Source organism: Aspergillus mulundensis, assembly GCF_003369625.1.
Source record: "Aspergillus mulundensis strain DSM 5745 chromosome Unknown scaffold_13, whole genome shotgun sequence".
Lineage (NCBI taxonomy): Eukaryota > Fungi > Ascomycota > Eurotiomycetes > Eurotiales > Aspergillaceae > Aspergillus > Aspergillus mulundensis.
The window spans coordinates 649,580-668,867 of record NW_020797901.1 but is presented as its reverse complement, the minus strand read 5'-3'; the positions used below and the strand labels follow the sequence as shown (position 1 = coordinate 668,867).

General features: G+C 51.1%; 6 protein-coding genes across 6 annotated transcripts; 4 read left to right on the top strand and 2 right to left on the bottom strand.

Moving 5' to 3' along the window:
• Window positions 1-58: 58 nt before the first annotated feature.
• Window positions 59-1,813, top strand: DSM5745_09811 (glycoside hydrolase family 72 protein; the record flags this gene model as incomplete). Its single annotated transcript, XM_026751827.1, has 3 exons — window positions 59-220; window positions 265-1,099; window positions 1,149-1,813. 3 exons carry the CDS (start codon window positions 59-61, stop codon window positions 1,811-1,813), a joined length of 1,662 nt encoding a protein of 553 aa, XP_026599559.1.
• A 923-nt stretch (window positions 1,814-2,736) lies between these two features.
• DSM5745_09810 (uncharacterized protein) lies at window positions 2,737-4,807 on the bottom strand (the record flags this gene model as incomplete). Its single annotated transcript, XM_026751826.1, has 6 exons — window positions 2,737-2,820; window positions 2,885-3,044; window positions 3,109-3,212; window positions 3,278-3,560; window positions 3,768-4,091; window positions 4,245-4,807. 6 exons carry the CDS (start codon window positions 4,805-4,807, stop codon window positions 2,737-2,739), a joined length of 1,518 nt encoding a protein of 505 aa, XP_026599558.1.
• A 2,338-nt stretch (window positions 4,808-7,145) lies between these two features.
• On the bottom strand, window positions 7,146-8,670 carry DSM5745_09809 (uncharacterized protein; the record flags this gene model as incomplete). The annotated part of the gene is made up of 5 exons (XM_026751825.1): window positions 7,146-7,690; window positions 7,741-7,805; window positions 7,863-8,260; window positions 8,319-8,423; window positions 8,476-8,670. 5 exons carry the CDS (start codon window positions 8,668-8,670, stop codon window positions 7,146-7,148), a joined length of 1,308 nt encoding a protein of 435 aa, XP_026599557.1.
• Window positions 8,671-12,237: 3,567 nt separating this feature from the next.
• DSM5745_09808 (uncharacterized protein) lies at window positions 12,238-12,879 on the top strand (the record flags this gene model as incomplete). The annotated part of the gene is made up of 1 exon (XM_026751824.1): window positions 12,238-12,879. One exon carries the CDS (start codon window positions 12,238-12,240, stop codon window positions 12,877-12,879), a length of 642 nt encoding a protein of 213 aa, XP_026599556.1.
• A 1,383-nt stretch (window positions 12,880-14,262) lies between these two features.
• DSM5745_09807 (MDR family MFS transporter) lies at window positions 14,263-16,127 on the top strand (the record flags this gene model as incomplete). Its single annotated transcript, XM_026751823.1, has 5 exons — window positions 14,263-14,412; window positions 14,457-14,559; window positions 14,630-14,907; window positions 14,968-15,405; window positions 15,486-16,127. 5 exons carry the CDS (start codon window positions 14,263-14,265, stop codon window positions 16,125-16,127), a joined length of 1,611 nt encoding a protein of 536 aa, XP_026599555.1.
• Window positions 16,128-17,052: 925 nt separating this feature from the next.
• Window positions 17,053-17,700, top strand: DSM5745_09806 (uncharacterized protein; the record flags this gene model as incomplete). The annotated part of the gene is made up of 1 exon (XM_026751822.1): window positions 17,053-17,700. The coding sequence occupies one exon, from the start codon at window positions 17,053-17,055 to the stop codon at window positions 17,698-17,700; it is 648 nt and encodes a 215-aa protein (XP_026599554.1).
• Window positions 17,701-19,288: the final 1,588 nt, after the last annotated feature.

The window sequence follows — 19,288 nt, the reverse complement described above, 5'->3', positions numbered from 1 at the left end:
TCCATTCGCTCACGTCTGCTTCTAGGTCAACCATCTCAGGCCGTTGTCACTCGTTACTATGAAGTTTGCTTTAGCTGCCGCCGCGGCCTCGGCCCTCTTGGGCCAGGTCATCGCGGATGTTGATCCGATCGTTATCAAGGTATTACCGCTGTTGATATACTATGGCGGAGCTGACAAGTTAGGGCTCGAAATTCTTCTACTCCAGCAACAACACCCAATTGTATGTCCCTCCCCAACATGCTAGGACGTCGCTAACAAGCACAGCTACATCCGCGGTGTCGCCTACCAACGTATGCTCATCCTCCAGTTACTCAAGCACCACTAACAGCAGAAGAGGACTACACTGCCAACAGCACCGACTCCTCGGACAGCAGCTACACCGACCCGCTGGCCGACGAAACCACCTGCAAGCGCGACATCCCCGTCCTGCAAGACCTCAACACCAACACCATCCGCGTCTACGCCCTCGACCCAACCAAGAACCACACAACATGCATGAACCTGCTCGCCGACGCAGGCATCTACGTCATCGCCGACCTCTCCGACCCGTCTGACTCAATTGACCGCTCCGATCCCCGCTGGGAACTCTCCTTGTACAACCGGTACACGAGCGTCATCGACGCCATGGCCGGCTTCAGCAACACCCTCGGCTTCTTCGCGGGTAACGAGGTCTCCAACACCGTCGCCACCACCGACGCCAGCGCCTTCGTGAAGGCCGCCGTCCGCGACATGAAGTCGTACATCAAGGCCCAGAACTACAGATCCGGCCTCGGCGTTGGCTACGCCACCAACGACGACAAGAGCATCCGCGAGCAGCTGGCCGATTACTTCAACTGCCACGAGGAAGACGAGAGCGTCGACTTCTGGGGCTACAACATCTACTCCTGGTGCGGCGACAGCTCGTACTCGGCTTCCGGGTACAAGGACCGCACGGAGGAGTTCGCCAACTACTCTGTCCCCGTCTTCTTCGCCGAGTACGGCTGCAACGAGGTCACGCCGCGCACGTTCACGGAGATCGCGGCGCTCTTCGGCGACAAGATGAATGACGTCTGGTCCGGCGGTATCGTGTACATGTATTTCCAGGAGGACAACGACTACGGTACGTCGCTACATCCCTTATCGAAACCCGTATACTAACAACACCGCAGGCCTCGTCTCCGTCGTCGACAGCACCTCCGTCTCCACAATGGCCGACTACAAGTACTACTCATCGCAAATCAACTCCGTCTCCCCCTCTGGCACAAACAAAGCCAGCTACACGCCCACCAACACCGCGCTCCAATCCTGCCCCACCGTAACAAGCGGCTCGTGGCTCGCAAAAGCCACACCCCTGCCCCCAACCCCCAACAGCGATCTGTGCTCGTGCATGGACGCCACAAACGCCTGCGTCGCCGACAGCTCGCTGAGCAGCGACGACATCGGCACGCTCTTCGGCGTCGTGTGCGGCATGACCGAGTGCACGGGCGTCAGCGCGAACGGCACGACCGGCTCCTACGGCGCGTACGGGATGTGCCAGCCGAAGCAGCAGCTTAACTGGGCGCTTAACAAGTATTATTCCGAGCAGGGGAGTGCGGCGTCCGCTTGTAGCTTTGATGGCTCCGCCACTACGACGGCGACTACGGCGGCGACGGGGAGTTGCTCGAGTATGATGAGCCAGGCGGGGACTGATGGGACGGGGACTGTTACGGCGACGAGCACCGGGAGTAGCGCTGAGACTACGGGGACGGAGACCTCTGGGGCGGATGTGCTGAATGTCGGGGTGGGTGCTGGGGCTGGTGGGTTTGTTGTTGCTGTGCTGGGGTACCTTCTTTAGGGACGCTTGGGGATGGATGCTTGTGGGGATTGACTGCTGGGGTTGAGATATTCGATTCGTGACTTTCGTTGATATTTTATTTTTGTATCTATACTTATTCATTCCTTATATATATTGTCGTCACTGATGCACGTTCGCTTGCAGATTTCATTTGTTGTTGTATTTTGAGAACTTTGCCCGTTGATGGTGTATTATAAGTACCTAAGCAAGTACTCAATCTCATCGAACTGGAAGATCTTGGTAGAAAACAAGCAACTGAAGCGTCTGGGCAGTCTCTGCTGGGCTCCGACTCCGATCGCGACCGGCCATCCGTAATGGACTCATGTGCCTGCCTTTCCATGCCCCCGTAACTCCGTTCTGATTATACCTCTATAACAATCATATAAGCCCCTCTTTCACCTCACTTAGTACAGGGAAGAAAAGGTCGATGGTTGCGGTAGAGCTAGTACTTGATATCTGGCCTACATAGTCGCATTCATACTGCGCAAAAAGCAATGATAATAGTTCTTCTCCAGTATCATCAACAACCATCCGATGTGGTGTAATGGTTAACATCGCTGTCTCTCAGAGCTAGTGCACAGCAGCTCGGGGTTCGATTCCCCGCATCGGAACAAGATTCCTTTTTGTTTTTGCTGGGTTTGTGGCTGTGTTGGACCGTGGTGGGGATACGGGTGGCTAGGGCTACGAGCCTACGACGGCTATCCGCGGAGTGCCAGATCTCTCTCACATGGCATAATTGTGTAAAAGTGGACTTCTGTTGTTGTTGTCATTTGAACTGTGATTCGGTGTTCTTGTTATCTTCATCTTCATATGGTTCTTAATTAAGACTTGCATGATGGCCCCCTCCGGGAACATATATGTCATTCTTTCTCTTCCCGCATGGTACTTTGATACTTTGATTCTGTTAGTCCTGACGAATATAATCAAACATCTTCCGGATGCACAGATCGAAGCCCCCCCTCAGCCATTTCAGCCAACTTCTTCCGATCAACCTTGCTATTCCCCGTCTAAATAACGTACCCAGTTAGTAGACTCATGAATTCTAATATAGGCAAGGTGATGTCCACCTACACTCGCAATTGGTATAGCATCAAGAAAGGCAGCGCCACCGAGCAGCTGAATCCACGGTGGGAATTCCTGCCGCATCCAAGCTATCAACTCGTCTGCCGACAAGTTTGACCCGTCTTTCTTTACAATGTAGCCGCGCGGAACGGGCTCCTCGCCTTCTTGTCTAGCAAGAACATGAACGTATCAGGTTTCCAGCAATCTTGAAGTAGAATGACCAAGATACTCACAAAAGAACAGGAATAACAGCCACATCCCGCACACCGGGATGCCGAGAAACAGCCGTCTCGATCTCGGCCACTGTGGGCTGGTGGTTCCTGATCTTGAACATATCCTATACGCTTGTCAGCACTGCCAACACTCCCAAGGTCGAAAGAAAAAAGATGGGCAGGTGCATACCTTCCACCGGCCCACAACAAAGAGCATATCCCGCTCATCAACCCACCCAATATCGCCGGTGATGATCCAGCCGTCGTCCGCGATAGTCTGAGCCGTATGCGCCGGCTCATTAAGATACCCCTTCATGACGAAAGGTGTCCGGATACAGACAGTCCCTTTTTGATTGCGTGGTACGATGGCGCCGTTGTCATCGATGATCTTTGCTTCGACGTTGGGTAGCAGGATTCCCGTTGTGGCGTCGATAACTGGATCCCCTGGGTGTGGGAGTGTGAAGAGGCCGCCTCTGTCAATAAGGAAAAAAAAATAAATTTAGTATATCCTGCTGGATAAGTACCATAGGGTAAGGATAAAGACGGATCCATGCACTGCAGGTACACCCACTCAGTCATCCCATAAACATTCAACACCCTCCCCCCAAAAGCCCCCGCCCACTTCTCAATAAGGTCCCACGAGATAATCGCACCGCCGGTGACAACATAGCGCAGACTACGCAGGTCTAGCTCCGGTCTCTCCGGCGCAGACGCCGCCAACGCCAGCGCCTCCCGCATCAAATGCGACGGGACTATAGCCGTCGTCGGCCTGAAGCGCGCCACCATCTCGGTGAACGACGACAGGTCCGCGCCCGGGAGGAAGATATGCTTGTATCGGGCCTTGAGCGGGATCAGGATCCCGAAGAGCAGGAACCCCAGCCCCGCGAACCGGAAGACGCACGCGGTTATCTCGTTGTTTCGGGGGACGAGGGTCTCGTGGTGCAGGGCTTGCGCGATGTTCCCGATTAGGCTGTGGTGTGTTCGGCGGGCGAGTTTGGGGGTTCCTGTTGTTCTATAAGATTAGTTAGGTTGGTGTGTTCGTGAAGGAGTCAAGTGTAGTGGTGCGGGATATCTGGTGACTATGGTACCCAGAGGTATAAATCAGCATGGCCGTCGTGCTCTTCGCCTGCTCAGGAGAAAGCCTAGGCCACTCGTACGCATCGCCGCCGGGCATATCAAGGAGATATCCCCAATGCCTAGGCTTTCGATCCAGAGTTCCGGTCGCAGACGCACCCGCAGTCTCGCGGCCCAGGAACTCATCAACAACAAATAGCTTCTCCCTTGAGATCCCACACTCCGCCGCAGCCTCGCGAACGACCTCGATATCCACTTGCTTAGGCGAAAAAAGCACAATGTCACACTCCAGCTGCCGCAGCCTCGAAACAAGATACGTCACCGGGCTAGGCGCCAGGATATTCACCGCGGCACCGGCCGCTATGGCGCCCAGCACAGCGATGGAGAAATTGTAGTTCGGCTTGCCGTAGACCATCACGCGTTTGCCGCTGGCTCCGATGGCGTGGAGGCCGTTTCCCAGGCGTCGGACGAGGGACTTTATCTCTTCGATGGCGTACCCGGGGTGTTGTAAAGACGCGTTTGCGGGCACGAAGATGGGTTCTGACGCGGGCCAGACCCCTTCATCGTTGTAGGGCGAGTCGAAGAGGTAGCTGAGGAGGTTGGTTTCTGGGGCGGTGATGGTGTACTTGGATTTGAGGAGGGACATTATTTCTTCGTTTTGTAATTGAAGGGTTGAGAAGAGCTGTTCTGTATAGATGGATAGCGCTGCGCGCGTACAGACCAGAGATAATAACGAAGGAGAGAGGAAAGCTGCGCAGGCGACATGGAGGGGTAATATTAATTCATGATCAAGGTTTGCGTAAGTGCCGCCGTCTTTTAGTAGACGCTGGCATTGGGCCACGTAGATGGCCAAGCTGCAGGGTGGTTACACTGCATGAAATAAGTCTGGGGTCCCCTGCATTCACAGGGCTGCTGAGTGTACTCTGTACTCGGTAAGGCTGGTGCTGAAAGTAGGGCAGAGTGGCCACAAGATTGTGTATACCCTCCGCTGAGTCTTGAGATTCGTACACTAAAGTTTGCAGATGGAGCTATTCTATAGAAGAATTACGAAAGAGTCTTACATGACCCAGATCAATGCATGCATGATGAGATAATAGTAAGATACATATACCTACAGTAAGCTCAGAGGACCTTAATCACGAATCCCACGTGCATAAAGTAGCGGTCAACGCATGACAACACTGTCATTCCTCTATAATAAACTGATAGGTCAAAAGTCTGTGTACACTTTTTTTTACTAACATTTAAAATATTAATAACTCCACTAATTTAAAAGGTATTAAAATTTTTCAAAAGGTTATATAAAGTATAGAAGATAGATTATATTATTTAAAAAAAATAAATTAAAAATATTTTATATATTCTAAGTTATTAAGGAAAAAGTAAAAAAGTATACTTTTTTAAAATTTATTATATTTAAATAAATTTATATTATAATATATTTTTTTTATATTTTATTTAAAAACTAGTGCTATTAATTAATATTAAAATAATATATATTATAGTTTTAATAAAGCTGGTAAGAAGTTATAACTTTTTAAAAATATTAAGGCTTTTTTAAAAAATTTTTAGCACTTTTTTATATGGGGCTAGGACAGGCACTTATAATATATATTTAAAATTTAACCTACCTTTAACTTTAAACCTTAACCACTTTTTTAAACTTAGTATAATTAATACATTTTTTATACTATATTAAAATTAAGCTATTTTATTTTAATTATACCTAATTTAAAGTATATATTATAGTATAAATTTATTTAGTTATACTATTTTAAAAATGTTAAGTTTTAGCCATTTTTGGTGGGGAAACAGGAAGTGTACACAGACTTTTGACCCGCGTTGTAGACTCGCATGTTTTGTTGGAGCCAGGGCTTGAACATGGACGGCGTAGTGTTAGCTCACACCTTGAAGCATGGTCTGAGCAGTAGGACTTCAACACTGTCTGCCTATACTAGCGTGAATGCTCTTGGACAATCTACAAGCTCGTAATAGGGCGGAAGTTACAGGTATTTGGTTCCATTGCGAACAAAATGTTCATGCCTTAATAGGTGTTGATGCGACCTTGCTAGTCCATTGTTGTCTTAGGGTTCCAAGGCTAGAGTCAAGTCTGCTCGAAGTCGGACCTTAGATTGGCAGCAACAGGGCCGCCACATGACTCTACCATGAGATTCATTGATTATCCAGCCGTTTAACAGTATTTAGAAGCAGTAGAGCAAGCAAAAAATGCAAAAAGAGAAGCCGAACGGGGGGGTCGAACCCCCAACCTTGAGATTAAGAGTCTCACGCTCTGCCGATTGAGCTAGCCCGGCCGCTATTGGTGGATGGCTTTGCCTTAATATGTTTTATATCCTAATCAATGCTAAATAGACCCGTTCTCCTATCAAAACCACTCCAACCCGCCGTCCCCATACCAAAAACCTGCTCGAACACTATCCACCTCAAATCCTCAGTCCTCACAGCCTAGGAAAATACTTCCCGCATCCTCCAATCCAAACTCCGGCTCGGTAGCCGTTTAAGGTGGACCTCCGAGCGCCCGGTTTCAGCGAAATTAACACGGAGGCGTTGGCAGCGGCCCTATACCCACAACTCCCGTCTGTGGGGGGAACGGCTTTTCTACACGTGGCGAAGATCTTCGGACGCCGATGGCTGATTGTGAATGTGCTTGCGAGGCTTTTCCCGGCAGGTTGGATGTGCTATTTTGGTATATTAATCTCCTGCTGTGGGTTACCTTAGGGCTGGTCAGTGCTCTGAACCTTCTTTTTCTGCTTTGGTTGGTGTTGGTAATCTAGTAAGTAAGCATGAGGGTCGAGGCCCTGGATGCTTACTACTGAGGAGCTGGACGGAGTGTTAGGAGTTGAGCGTTGGCATCTACATGAATCACCGGCTGAAACATAAGAAAGTGGTATTAACTATCATGGTATCACATAGAGAAGTAAAGTTAAAAAAAGCCCGGTTGAAACAGAAGCAGAAGCAGAGGCGAGCTAAACATGCTCCTTGACACTCGTGCTCCGCAAATCCGTGCTCGTCTGCGTCACCTCAATGACCTGGTGAATCCCTCCAAGCCCATGCCCATGCCCATGCCCGCCATTCCGCTCCGAGCTCGCCCGCGGCGGCGTCCCAGATCCAGACCTTCCACCCCCACCACCCCCCTGCGCATTCCGTTGATTCTCGCTCGTCAGCCGCTCCTCGCTGCTATTCCCGCTACTCAGGACAGGCCAGCGGTCCTCGGGGTCGTGCTGCGTCTGCACGGTCGTCACGGTTAGCGCGAGTTTATCAGGACGCAGCCGGTTGCTGTCGTCTAGGGAGCCGAGGGGGAAGGCGCGGTCGCGGCCTGTGCCGCCGCTCAGGCCGGGGAGGCGGGATCCTGAGCGTCCGGGGAAGGGGGAGGGGGTGCCGCGCGTATAGGAAGGGTCGTTTGACGAGCCCATCCAGTGGCGGAGGAGGGGGCGGAGGGTTGCGAGGGAGCCGGCGGTGATGCCGAGGCCGGCTTCGACGTTGGACCAGATTGCGATTTCGAAGGTTGCGTCTGGGAGGGTGGTTAGTGGAGAGGTTGAGGCGAGGGGTTTGTAGACGTACAGAGGAAGTCGGGGTTAGAGAAGGTTTGCACGAAGGGGATGCGGACGATTACGGCGGAGCAGGCGCTGTATATCAACGGTTAGCTTTCCTCTACCGACATCGTGATGCTGGAGACTCCATACATGCAAGCCATGCTGAGAATGCCCACAACAGCGACCTTGGTCTTGCGGCGCATCTGCAAGCTGCTGACGAGGAAAATCGGCAGGATACCGACGGTAAAGTCGCACGTTCCGGCAAACACACTGTACACATATGTCATGGCGATCACAATATCGTGGTTGATGCAGTGGCCCTTGGTCGTTGGGTCCAGGGCGGTCCGCGTCCAAAAGTACTCGACGGGCGTGCACTGCAGCAGCATGATGAGCATGAAGACGAAGCCCGTGATGACGGTCATGGCCATGACGGAGTAGAGGATCCAAATATGAATGCGCTTGATGGTGATGCGCATCAGGAAAATGCAGACGGAGATCTTGCACCCGACGGACGAGAAGCAGTAGGCGATTTCGCACAGCCACCAGAACTATTCCTCTATTAGCTTAGGGTTGATCGGAGTGAGAGTGTTTGGATGAGAAGCATACCCGCATGGCCGTGACTCGATCCTGCGGCTCTATCACCGCAAACCGATGCCCTGTCCCGTATAACGTGCCGCCTATCATGCACGCGCAAAACATCGCGTAGAAACACTGGGCGTCATGTTAATCCCCAGCTAAAACGAATCGAGCGCAGTAAGCGTACCATCGCAACCACCATCGCCCAATCATCCCACCCAAACCCCTTGATCAGCCACCCCCTCACATAGCAGCGCAGAATCACCGCAATCGACGCAATAGGCAGGAAAACAGCCGCCACCGTCTGGACGGCCGTCTTGCGAATATGACCATCCGGCGCATCACCGTTCGTGAGGTCCAAGCGGCTGAAGTCCAGAGACATGCTGGCGGCGACAGCGACAGGGACGACAGCAGGAGGCGGTTCATAACATTCTGCAGGAGACGGGGAGGAAAGGGCAGTGGCTATAAGGGATTGGGCGGATCAGATAGACTTTAGACTACTGCACCAAGAGCAGAACTAGACTGCTCGCGGCAAGCTGTCAGAGTTGTCAAAAATACTGCTCCGTTGGGCCCGGGAGGTCCGCAGAGCGCAGCTTGGGAAGTGGGAGTCTGGGAGATTGCAGACTCCGCGTCGACTCCGAGGGGACGGTGAAGAGGGCAAGCTAGCGCAGGAGAGCGCCACTTGGCGTGGGCAAGCTCGCCTGTTAAAGACTAGACAGGCACGCCGATCTCCTGCCCTGCTGGTGCATGACAGGACACGCCCAGGCACGGGAGGGCTACCGTGGCCGCGGAAGAGCATGGCGTTGCGCTCATTGGCCGGGGAAGCGAGCTGCCCCAGACTCTGCTGAGTCTCTGGGTGTCTGGAATGCGCGTTAGTCCGCAATTCGCGTTTTGCTATGCGATGCGGACGCCGCTGAGTGGCCGCTTGGTCGGGGCGAGCGTGGTGCGTCTCCACATGGCGCTGAGCATCGCGTCCTGAACCGGTAAACGCACGAGGCCTTGATCGAGGACTTCGCGTACTGACTACTGAGCGACGTGGGATGCCGTTTCCACTGACAGCTGGAGCTCGTCTACGGCGCCCCTGAGAGCACTGACAGGGGGTTCGACGGACGGTGTAATCGGCTGTAGCCTGTATGGTGTTGGTTGAGGGTTCAGCTGTTCGGATAGCGCATGTCCGCGACCCACATGGAGCTGACTCGCGAGCCGTGACTCGTACCAAGGAAACTGGCTGCGAACTCGAAGTCTCTGCCTGGCATGCGCCAGGAACGGGCATGAGTCGCCGCCGCCGGAACAGGCCAGACTGACGGCCGTTTCTCTGCCTTGGATTTCCAACCCGTAGATAGCCGTTGAACAGGTGCCGTTAGGAACCTGATTCTGCTGAGCTGCCAAAGCTGTCACTGTTCTTGTGGGTAGCCGCGTCCTCGGGCTACGCTAGCCCATGTTGACAGGAATAGCGTGCATGCAGGATCAGGATCGGCATCCTGGAGGATGAGTAGGGTTGCTGACGACGACCTCCAGCCTTACGGGATGCCCTAAAAAGGGGCGAAAACACACAGCTGGGAATGCCATCAGGCTTAGCATGCACCGGCTCTCAGGAATCTCGATGGCTTCATGCATGTCAGAACTCAGAAGAAACGAGTCATGGAACATGACCTATCGTATCAGCTGAGATGAGCGTCTGCAATACTCCAATCGATCCTGCACGATGCTTGTCTCATTGTCTCAAGCCAATCGCCACTTGTGCCTGGAATTTGGGGCTCATATCGATCTTGCATATGACCAGTTCCGTATATAGTCCAGTTTCGCCAACTACAGTCGAAAGCGATCGATCGCATCGATGACAGCTGTTAAAGTTCTAAAGTTACATTCTGTTGAACTGGTTGCGCGACCGGGGCGGATCGATCCGTCTGGAACTGTTGACAGTTGATACGCGTATACTTGCCCGTACTCCGTATAGGATCTCAGAATCACATGTACATGTGGCTGAACTCTACTCGCGTAAGACAGATTGTCCTGTAAGTTGATGAGATCACTGACCGTAGGATATACAGGGGCTTGTAGATCCTCAGGCAGTGTTTCACTCTCATCTACCATTAGCCCACTTGAGCAATGGATATCAAATAACCCTAAGCGACCGCATAACAAGGAGCAGTTCGGCCCCCAAAGCTTTTCACTTAGGGACAAAATAAACTGAGACAACAAGACTCCATCAGCTGATTCTGGAGAGTAGGGATGGTAAAATGTCGTCACAAAACAGACTGTGACCGACACAGCGAAATGTCAATGTTTTTTATAACGGTCAGAGACAACATACACGTGACTAAAAGTGGATTAAAGCTGACCAATCAAAATGCGCTAAACCAAGCCATTAGCCTTTTATTTTAGGGCTAGTGCGAGTATATGCCGCGGGAGCTAGACCCCTTTTGGTATGCTAAGCGCTGATCTAACGACCTTGTTTTGCTGTGACCGTCACAGTGGTCATTTTAGTGGTCACAGACGGTCAGACATATGTCGACTACCACCCCTACTGGAGAGTGTCTTTAGTTTATGGCGATCGACTGCGCTAGTCCCAATCTATTTCTGACTAGATCCCGAGCTGAGGGCCTTGGTGTTTCCAGTTCTGGATGATTTTCGAGATAACCCGGATAGGCCAGGATCGGACAATCATGAAACTCCCTGTGTCATTCATGTCCTTCGCGTTTGAAGGGTGCATAGTACTTAATTCTGTTTAACATTGTGCTTAACGCTCGCAAGGAAGATTTGTAGGTATCTTGCTGGACTTCTCTCTGCTCGAAGCCGGCTACCATGTGTTGAAGGTACGGATGTATGAACATGTAAATAGAAAATGACTCGCTGCTCGCGCATTCCAAGACCTTTATACCAAGCGAGGTTCTACCATAGTTTCTCATCAGCGCAGCATCTGGGTATAACCGGCGAGATCAAAACCGACACACCAGGTGGATCACGAGATACACTCAGTAGTTGAAGGTTAAGACTTGAGGACATCTAAGATTTACGCAGCAAGAGAGATAAAAAAGAGAACCTTTGAACCTACAGAGATACACCGCCTATGATGATTCACACCTTTGCACATATCTATCTCCTTGTTTTCTCCTTGTAAACCGCTAGGTACATGCCGGACCCCCATGCTTGTTGTCTTGACTCAAATGCTAGCACCTGCAGACTCTTGGAGGTAAGCTGGACAGACTTTCCTTGGTAGTTCCTCTCTCCAGCCACACCAGGGCTGCTTGATTGGCCTAACAAGGTGGCACCTACCATACTCCAGCTATATTTCATCCACACCCCAGACATCCTCACTAGCAATCGCCCACACACATTTCTCTCCCAATAACAATGCCTCATCTCCCCACGCAAGCACAGACACAAGCGCTATCTCGGTCTGAATGTACCGCTCGGAATATTCCGCCCGCTGCGAACCTTGCTGGCTCTGGACCCTGGGCCTACGGAGCAGAGGCATCGGACGAACTCCGATCTCAGCCCCGGTCCACTTGTCCTCAGGAAGAGTGCAGCGATTGGAGCGTTGCACTTTGGGGCTTACGGGCATGAATCGTTGATGAATTTCAGAGTCTCAATTGCTTTGGGATGGGGATAGGCCGCCGTATCCAGATCTTCTCGGCTCAGCTTAGCTTCCGGAAGTTGAGTTTTACACGAGCCTTAGCGCGAACATGTTTATGTTGCTCAGGGTGGGTAGGGAGACAGTGTAATATGACAAGGCGCACTTCATGCATAGACGTCGTTCTATATCATTGTCAAGCTGGGTATGGGAGAAGATTGAGATCGTGTCTATTATTTTACCAAACCGTTGTGATTGGCCAATGCTTTAGTCATTCTGGGCAGTTCGTTTCCCAGGGCATAAAAGGCTTAGAAGCAGCTGCTGCCCGGCTGGAAACACTTCCATTCAGCGGATTTCAAACCCTCAAGAACAGAGATGGCACCCGACGGTACATGGCGCCTCATCAGACATCTTGGGTCCTTGCCAACCAGACACTGGGGATTTTCCATATACCGCACAACATACACTCCGCTCTCGCAGCAGCGCTTTCCAGACCTCATTAAGACTATTAACTCCTACATGAAGCGCAGTATACTCAAAGAGCACGGCTTTAATCCAGCACTATTAACCGAGCCCCGTCGCGCCACATACGAGATGCTATGTGATTGCTATCGCCCGACAATTCTGGATAACACGCAGCTGTTCAACAATATCTCGCTGCCAAGTGTGCGCTCGCACTTCGAAGCATGGTCCGAGCAGCAGCATGTCTTCAACCCTGCGCTCCCATCCCAATTGCATGCTTGTCTAGTAATTGACGACGAGATGGTTAACGCGCTGGCCGACGCGAGGCCGTGGGTTGAAGGCGTGGCTGATGATGCCGTGGACAGGAAGTTTAATAGACTTGGATGGTGGGTGAAGGTTGTGGAGGCGTGGCCTGACCTGGAAGAGACACTTGATGGGACGATGAGGGTGTTGATCTTTGAGCTGTGGCGGTTGTGGACTGCTATTCATGATCCTGTTCCTCCGATCGCCCATCTTGAGAGGCATTGGGATTGCGGTGGTTTGTATCTGGGCTGAATACCGTTGAATCATCGAGCTTTACCATAACTTACTCCGAAGTCAATTCTAAGAATATTCGAGATGGTTTGTCATGGATTTCTACATGTCCCACTTTCTCGCACGGGGCCAATGCTTCTTGAAACACAAGTTAGTTACTTCATGCCATTGTCTTGTTAGATATCCCATGTCGCCGATTTCATTTGTCCCTCATTCTCGGGCCATCGTCTGCTTTTATACTAAGATAACCCAAATAGCAAAAAAAAAGACCCCTTCCTGACCAGAGAGATGAAACGCAGACTGACGATGATGAAGCCGCATTTGCATGATGCAGTTCATAGATGTCAGTGACGCCATGATCAATAAGGCTAAGCCCCGGGGTCTACGGGGTTTCTAAGCACTATACCATCGGGCTCTGTCTCAATGCCGATTCACCCCACATTTGCGAATCTACAATACCATAGGCAACCTTTGAACAGCTTCATGATTTCGAAATCATGGCTCTAGCTGAATGCCTAAGCCAATATATGTGACGAATGCATTGCGGTCGGGTTAGTTGCATCCGGCCTTGGGGTGGCTTCCAGTCCGCCCGCAGTCTGCGTCTCGGAGTCCGATCCAGCCTGGGGGTTCTAACCTAGGAAGCAGGGTCCCTCCCCCACCTGGACATTGAGGAATGGGAACTACGGGCCCCCTGGGTGTGGGTCCTTGGATCAACCTCTACCTGCACCCCCCAACCAAGGGTAAACTGATGAACTGTTGCTTTGTCTCTTAGTGAATAGCCTCTTAGCTTTTGAAGGGGTTGATGTCTAGAATTAGTTAACTATGGTATTTGGGTGCAGTCTTCCCTAAAGGAGAATTGCCGGGCCAGTTTCAGAATCCAGCATTAATATATGGCGAAGCTATAGCGTGAGTAAGGGCATGGCTATCCATCCGTACCAGTTGCCTTGAAAGTGTCAGAGACAATATGGGGCACAGTAAAGATATTATCCAAGCTAAAAAAAAAAACATCGAGGTACGCTGGGGACAGCCTAGTGGTAGGGGACTTGATATTCTAACCTACTATAGTACTATCTAACCTACTATAGTACTATCTAACCTACTATAGTGCTATCTAACCTACTATAGTACAATCCTGTCATCTGAGTGGTCGCATTTCCGCACTTCGGGCGGTTATTCAGCAGTGACTTGTCGGGCTTGAAATCAACCCCGATGGCAATCAGCTTTGTCACTCAGCCATGAACAATCTTTAAGAGGGGTGTGGCAGGATTGGAGAAAAAGCGTTGCTGTCCTTCATTTGTTTCGTTCCTTTGTCTCTTCTCGCAAATATAACCCTTGTTCCCACCCAAGTCACTCTCTATGCAACCAACCTAACCATCCCCCAGCAAAAACACTCATTCACCCGGCATGTCTGCGATCACTGAAAAGCGACAACATGTGGAGGAGGTCCGGGATCATGATGACGAAGCCCATACCTTCTATCCAATCGGACCCAAGCTCATTCTCATTACAATCAGTCTGATGCTGGCGGTATTTTGTGTCGCTCTGGACAATACGGTACGTGTACTACCATTGTCAGTGACACTTAGGTACTGACACAGCCGTCGAAGATCATGGCCGTGGCCATCCCACGCATTACAGATGAATTCCACGCCCTCAATGACGTTGGCTGGTACGCCTCGTCTTACCTCCTTACGACCTGCTGTCAGTATACATCTACCCTACCTCCGTCTCCAACTTCGCTTGAGCACCACGTTGACCGTGTCCCGCCTAGCCTTCCAATTACTCTACGGCAAGCTCTACACGCTGTTCCAGGTTAAATGGGTCTATCTATCCGCCTTGTTTCTCTTCGAGCTGGGCTCCCTGATCTGCGGTGTTGCGCCGAACTCGACTACCTTGATTGTCGGACGCGCTGTCGCTGGTCTAGGCAGTGCTGGGATGTTCACAGGGGCGCTGGTGACCCTGGCACATACAGTCGAGGTAGAGAAACGGCCGATCTTCTTCAGTATGCTCGGGGGCATGTACGGTGTCGCGTCGGTGGCTGGGCCGTTGGTGAGTTCCCCCCTGTGTGTCGTCAAGAGATACCTCCCGGCGGTTCTGACAGTATCCTAGCTAGGCGGAGCATTCACCGACCACGCGACGTGGAGATGGTGCTTCTACATCAACCTCCCTCTGGGCGGCATCACAGCCGCCGGCCTCCTCTTCCTCCTGAGACTACCCCCCAAGCAAAGAAGCCAGAAGACATTCGTGGATATCTTCTTGGACCTGGACCCCATCGGCACAGCCATCTTCGTGCCTGCCATTGTCTGCCTGCTGCTTGCGCTCCAGTGGGGAGGGGTGACGTACGAATGGGCCAACGGGCGCATCATCGCCCTGTTCGTGATCTTCGGCGTAGCGATCCTTGCATTTGTTGCGCTGCAAATCGTACTCGGTGACAGGGCGACTGTGCCCAGCGGGATTGCGCGTCAGCGAACGATTGCCTTCGCCTCGTTCTTTGGCCTCTGCATTGGCGGATCCTTCTTCATCATGATCTACTACATCCCCATCTGGGTACGTGACTCTTTCCCCCGTCTCCGCTAGCCATCTCGCCGCATACGGTATGCATCGAGGTCCACTAACCTCCCCAACAGTTCCAAGCCATCCGCGGCGTCACAGCCGTCCACTCCGGCATCGACTCCCTCCCCATGATCCTCTCGAACGTCGCGGGCATCATCCTATCCGGCGGCCTCACAACAAAATTCGGCTACAACGCGCCCTTCTTCATCCTCAGCAGCATCATGATGTCAATCGGCGCAGGCCTAATCACAACATTCACAACGGACATCTCGCAGGCGAAGTGGGTGGGCTTCCTCTTCCTCTACGGGCTAGGCGTGGGCTTCGGGTTCCAGCAGGGCGGCGTCGCCGCGCAGGCCGTGCTCCCTTTATCCAAGGTCTCCATTGGCACGGCCATTGTCATGTTCCTTCAGATGCTGGGCGGGTCGCTTTTCGTCTCGGTTGCGCAGAATATCTTCACCAAGGAGCTGATTGGTAACCTGGAGGCTCTGGATATCCCGGGGTTTTCGCCTGCTGATGTGGTCAATGGCGGGGCGACGAGCGTGAGGTCGATTGTTGATGCGGAGGTCTTGCCGCAGGTGCTGGTGGCGTATAACGCGGCGCTGGTTAAGGTCTTCCAGTTGGCGCTTATTCTGGGGTGCTTGAGTATCTTTGGGGCTCTTGGGGTTGAGTGGAAGAGTATGAAGAAGAACAAGGCGGAGGGAACTGCAGTGGCGTAGGGAATATTTCGGAAATCCTTAAGGTCAAACCTGGGCATACATAATGCGGGATAAGAGATGAGTCTCCCAGATCTAGAGAATTAGCTTTTTTGTTTCGAATATATCAACTCTACATCCATTTTGGCAAATGAGTAAGGGATACATCTTTGTTAATTTGCTTCGCCAACCCAACCCCGGTAACCAGAAGAAGATCCTCGGGACCTCTGCACATCGAACGAAAGGTATCATCAAGGCCCATCATTCGCGTACAAATTCCAGCGGAACTATCCGACTATCAAGTCCAAGTCCAAGTAGCCAGTCACCACGTATCACAGTCAATTCGCAACGACATAAGGTTTGAGGGCTGGGGAGTCTGCGGGCGCGGACGATGGCTTCCTCTTGAGCGCGGTGTAATAGACAACAAAAAATAAAATGTTCGATATACCTAGTAGTATCTTATGTGCTTTTAGTAACTGTGAAAATCGGGGCTATGACGGCTTAGTGGTCTGGGAGGGTTGGATCTATTGCCTGTCCAGACCTCGAAGGCTTGCAAGTGCAATCACTGAACAATGAATCTTGCCTATTCAGCTTTCAGGCTGTATGGGGGCCAACAGAGGAAGGATTGCAGAGTGAGCATCAAGATTTTATGGTTGAAGAACCATTTATAGGGTATGGCCATCTAGGTGCCCATGTGCAAAACAATATGATTGGCTAGGAAATCAGTTAGCCACCTGGGCATGCTAACCCAAAGCATCTAGTCTAGGCCGAGATTTGATCTTGGGAAAGGGGGCATCTTCAGGCCGCTTCGTACAGTTGTTTCAACAGCCTGGGTAGCCCTAGATCAGAAAAGTCGGGTACCGGTTACCGTGACAGTTTTCTCCCCAACCTTGGAACTGTCCATCTACACTGCCCGCAAGTTTTGCCATCTGAAATTCCACCAACGGACATGGCCTCCAGCCTCATCAGTTCCCTGCGCCATTTCCCCCAAGCAAGATGGGGCTTCACCATCTACCGCACCACATACACCCCGCTATCCGATCGGCACTTCCCGCGGATCATCGAGACAATTAATTCCTGGACCAAGCGCGGTGCCGATAAAGACTATTCCTTAGTGAATCCCTATCTTAATCTTACCCACCGCAGCGCATACAATCTCCTCTGCGCCCGCTATCGCCCAACAGTCATGGAAAACCCGCACGAATTTAATGACATCCCTCTCTCATCTGTCCGCTCGCACTTTGAGACATGGGGCAGTCAGCAGGACATCAATCTTGTCTGGAGTTCACAGACGCGCGCATGCTTGGTGATTGATGACGAGGTGGTCGAGGCGCTCGCTGACGCGGTGCCTTGGATAGAGGGTGTCACGGACGACACTGCGGTGTATCGTCAAAATAGTTTACGGTGGTGGGTGAAGGTTGTGGAAGCGGAGCCTGACTTGGAGGATACATACTTCGGGCCCGGTGATTACGATGGGACGATGATGAAGGCGTCTGTGCTAGCGCTTTGGCCGCTGTGGAAGGATATAACGGACCCTGAGCCCACTATGGCCGATATTTATGATGTGGGGACGGAGGGGGGGATATACGTTGGTTGAGCCCTTGCATATGCTCTCGTTCATTCTCTTTTTTCGGTGCCAGGGTCCTTTTGGCAAATGGGACACGTTATCCCATCTCTTATACCTCCTTCTTGGGGTATCCTTGATGTGGTAACACTCCCAATGTGTCAGGCAGGTTTTGCAGGTTCTCATACGTCTGTAGTTAATGTCGATATGACGAGTCGAGTAACATAACAAAGATCTAATTATACCCCATAATACCCGGCTCATGCTCTTTCGAGTATCATCCATCTAGACGTGATATAACTCTTGAGAACATGGTCCGTATGATGCTATTTGACCAAGCTCTTTTTTCTTGGTGCTAGTGGTAAATCTTCACAGTACATCAACCACACAAATTCGACAATGGGAACTACATTGCAGCTGGCTCTTTTTAGAACCTTTCGGTCTGGTTATGAGTTGGGACGCGGCAGGCACACCAAAAGACAAGGGAATGCTGCTCATTGACGCATATGCGCCTGCAACTTCAAAAACAAAAACATACAACAGCTGGGATTCGCATGTGGTCACCCACCATACTACTAACCAGCCGGCGTGTGGTTTAAGTACGGCTGAGCGGACGGGAAGCCCTGTTCTCCACACCCTGTGGTCGTATGTACTTGGCTAATCAAAAATATAGATTATATTGCAATTCTTATTAACTATTAACGAAACGATGCTCTTTGCCACCTCCTTTTCTAGACTTTGTGTACAACCGGCACATGGCATTTACTGCCCTTTCAACGCAGTTCCGAGCCCTCAATCCAGACCTCTCAAAATTTCTTTAGAAGAATTTAACAGTTGCTGAATCATTCAATCTCAGGTTTCATCTCACTGGCATTGCCTCCTAACGCCAACTACTATATATATTCAATTCACTCGAAGATCATGCTGTGTAGGACATGCGAGATTTATGCTCGTGAAGAATGCTACAAGAAAACAAACTTGATATCATGTCACAAGCAAACAAGTCAACGCGCCCAGAGTGCTACAATCATTAACTGCAAACAAGCAGAAGATTCTTAGGTGTAAACTTCTAGGATTATGTCTTACCGAGTTGAGTATAGTAGGAAGGTCATCATCCCGGCAGCTAGTGAAGGCCTAGATGTGCACTGTTCGCGCTGGTTGTGACATGGAAAATGTGTCAAGTACCTGGAAAGAGCCAAACTCCCTGTCAATTCTTAATATACATTATCCGAGCGTTATTGTGCTTGATGTAGACAAAAGCATGGTGTCCGATACCCACCATGCATAAGGACAGGAACTCATTGACCGTCCACCTACTAACTCATTAAGCAAATCTGTTCGCCTGGAAACGGACTGCTTTCGAGTGGACTATAAGTTTGGTTTCATACCTTAAATACCTGATTGCTATTGCAGATCCAGGTAGGTAGCCAGCAGTATGAGGTCCTAGTCCTAGACAGCGGGAGCGTTGCGGGATTCCATCGTTGCACTCATGAGCTCGTAATGATGAACAATTTACTATGGTACGTTGCTTACCAATTATACTCTCGGTCTGCATTGTCTGTGTGACATGTCAAGTCATTCTACTCTGCGGATGCCCTATTATTGGCCACCCATGGATATC